At 30.3% G+C, this 1395-nt stretch overlaps 1 protein-coding gene across 1 annotated transcript; it reads right to left on the reverse strand.

The window, feature by feature from the left end:
• On the reverse strand, positions 1-411 carry LOC112418625 (uncharacterized mitochondrial protein AtMg01250-like). Its single transcript, XM_024775058.1, has one exon. The coding sequence runs from the start codon at positions 409-411 to the stop codon at positions 1-3; it is 411 nt and encodes a 136-aa protein (XP_024630826.1).
• Positions 412-1395: the final 984 nt, after the last annotated feature.

The raw sequence follows: 1395 nt of genomic DNA on the forward strand, positions 1-1395 counted from the left end.
CTAGTAAGAATTAAGAACCTGCAAGATTGTCTCAGCTTCTACTACATTTGCACGCGCAAACAACAGACTATCATCCGCAAATAACAGATGTGAAATTATGGGCGCCTTTCTAGCTACTTGGATGCCATGGATCTTCTTGAGCTTAGCTTCTTTTGACAACAAACCTGACAAAACATCAGCGCATAGAATAAACAGGTAAGGGTATAGGGGGTCCCCTTGTCGAAGGCCTCTTTCAGGGGAGATTGGCTTGCTGGGTTGGCCATTGATCAAAATATAATAAGAAACAGATGAGATACACCGAAGGACAAGACCAACAAAAGCCTCAGGAAATCCCATGGCATGCAACATTCCACGAACAAAATTCCACTCAATTCTATCATAAGCCTTTGACATGTCCAATTTAATAGCCATTGTTCCCTTCTTCCCTTTCTTCTTCTTTTTCATCCAATGAGTGCATTGTCAGTGATCAATCTTCCTTTCACAAAGGCACTTTGCGAAGAATAATGACTTTAAGAGTAGCGTAAAGGAAGAAAAAAAAATATGCATTTTAGATTATTTTGGTATGGTTCTTACTTCTTAATTAAAATATATATTTTTTTTAAAGGTAATTAAAATATGTTTGTTGTGTCAAAGAAAATTAAATATGTCTGATTTATGCTAAGTTTGTTAGAACTAACAAATATGCATCTTTAGTTAAAAATCATGCGAAAAGAACATAATTTTTTTATTAGTTTTGTCCAAATGTAAATTATATCAATTAGACAAACAAGTGAAAAACTATTAAAATTGCATTGGAAATTACTTGTAACATGGACATTTTTTTTTAATGTGACAATTATTATAAAATAAATGAAGTATTTTTATATTTAGTTCAATCATACTCGTTGGTTAGAATTCTAACTACTTATTGTAACAAAAAAAAAAAAAAGAATACTAGCTACTTACGTACAATTGAGTCCAACAATTTTAAGTTCTGCATTATTTGTAACTTTCTTTACAAAATGGTCTTACATATAAGGATGAGGATGAGGAAGATGTCATATTTTTTTATTTTTTTTTGACAAGAGATGTCATATATTATTCGCTCCATGTCATATTAATCATTGATCATTAGTTCATGCTTACTAAAAAAAATTGTAAATCCTTAAAAAAAAATTGCAAACGAAAGAGATGTATAAAATTCGTTTTACTAAAGTATAAAGTATATTTATAAATACGAGTACAATAGGAAATATAAGATTGAAATGTGGCTATGGTTGAATGGAGGAGTTACGAAGTATGGTGATAAGAGAGGTTAGGGGTTTATCTACTTCTAAAATCATATAATACCAACAATTGTCATTTTTTTTTTATTTTTTTAAAACCAACAATTGTCATTAATATTAATTTGGGTCA

Source organism: Medicago truncatula, chromosome 1, assembly GCF_003473485.1.
Source record: "Medicago truncatula cultivar Jemalong A17 chromosome 1, MtrunA17r5.0-ANR, whole genome shotgun sequence".
Lineage (NCBI taxonomy): Eukaryota > Viridiplantae > Streptophyta > Magnoliopsida > Fabales > Fabaceae > Medicago > Medicago truncatula.

Coding starts and splice junctions, on each gene's coding strand:
- LOC112418625 (XM_024775058.1), bottom strand. CDS start 411: ATGGCTATTAAATTGGACATGTCAAAGGCTTATGATAGAATTGAGTGG.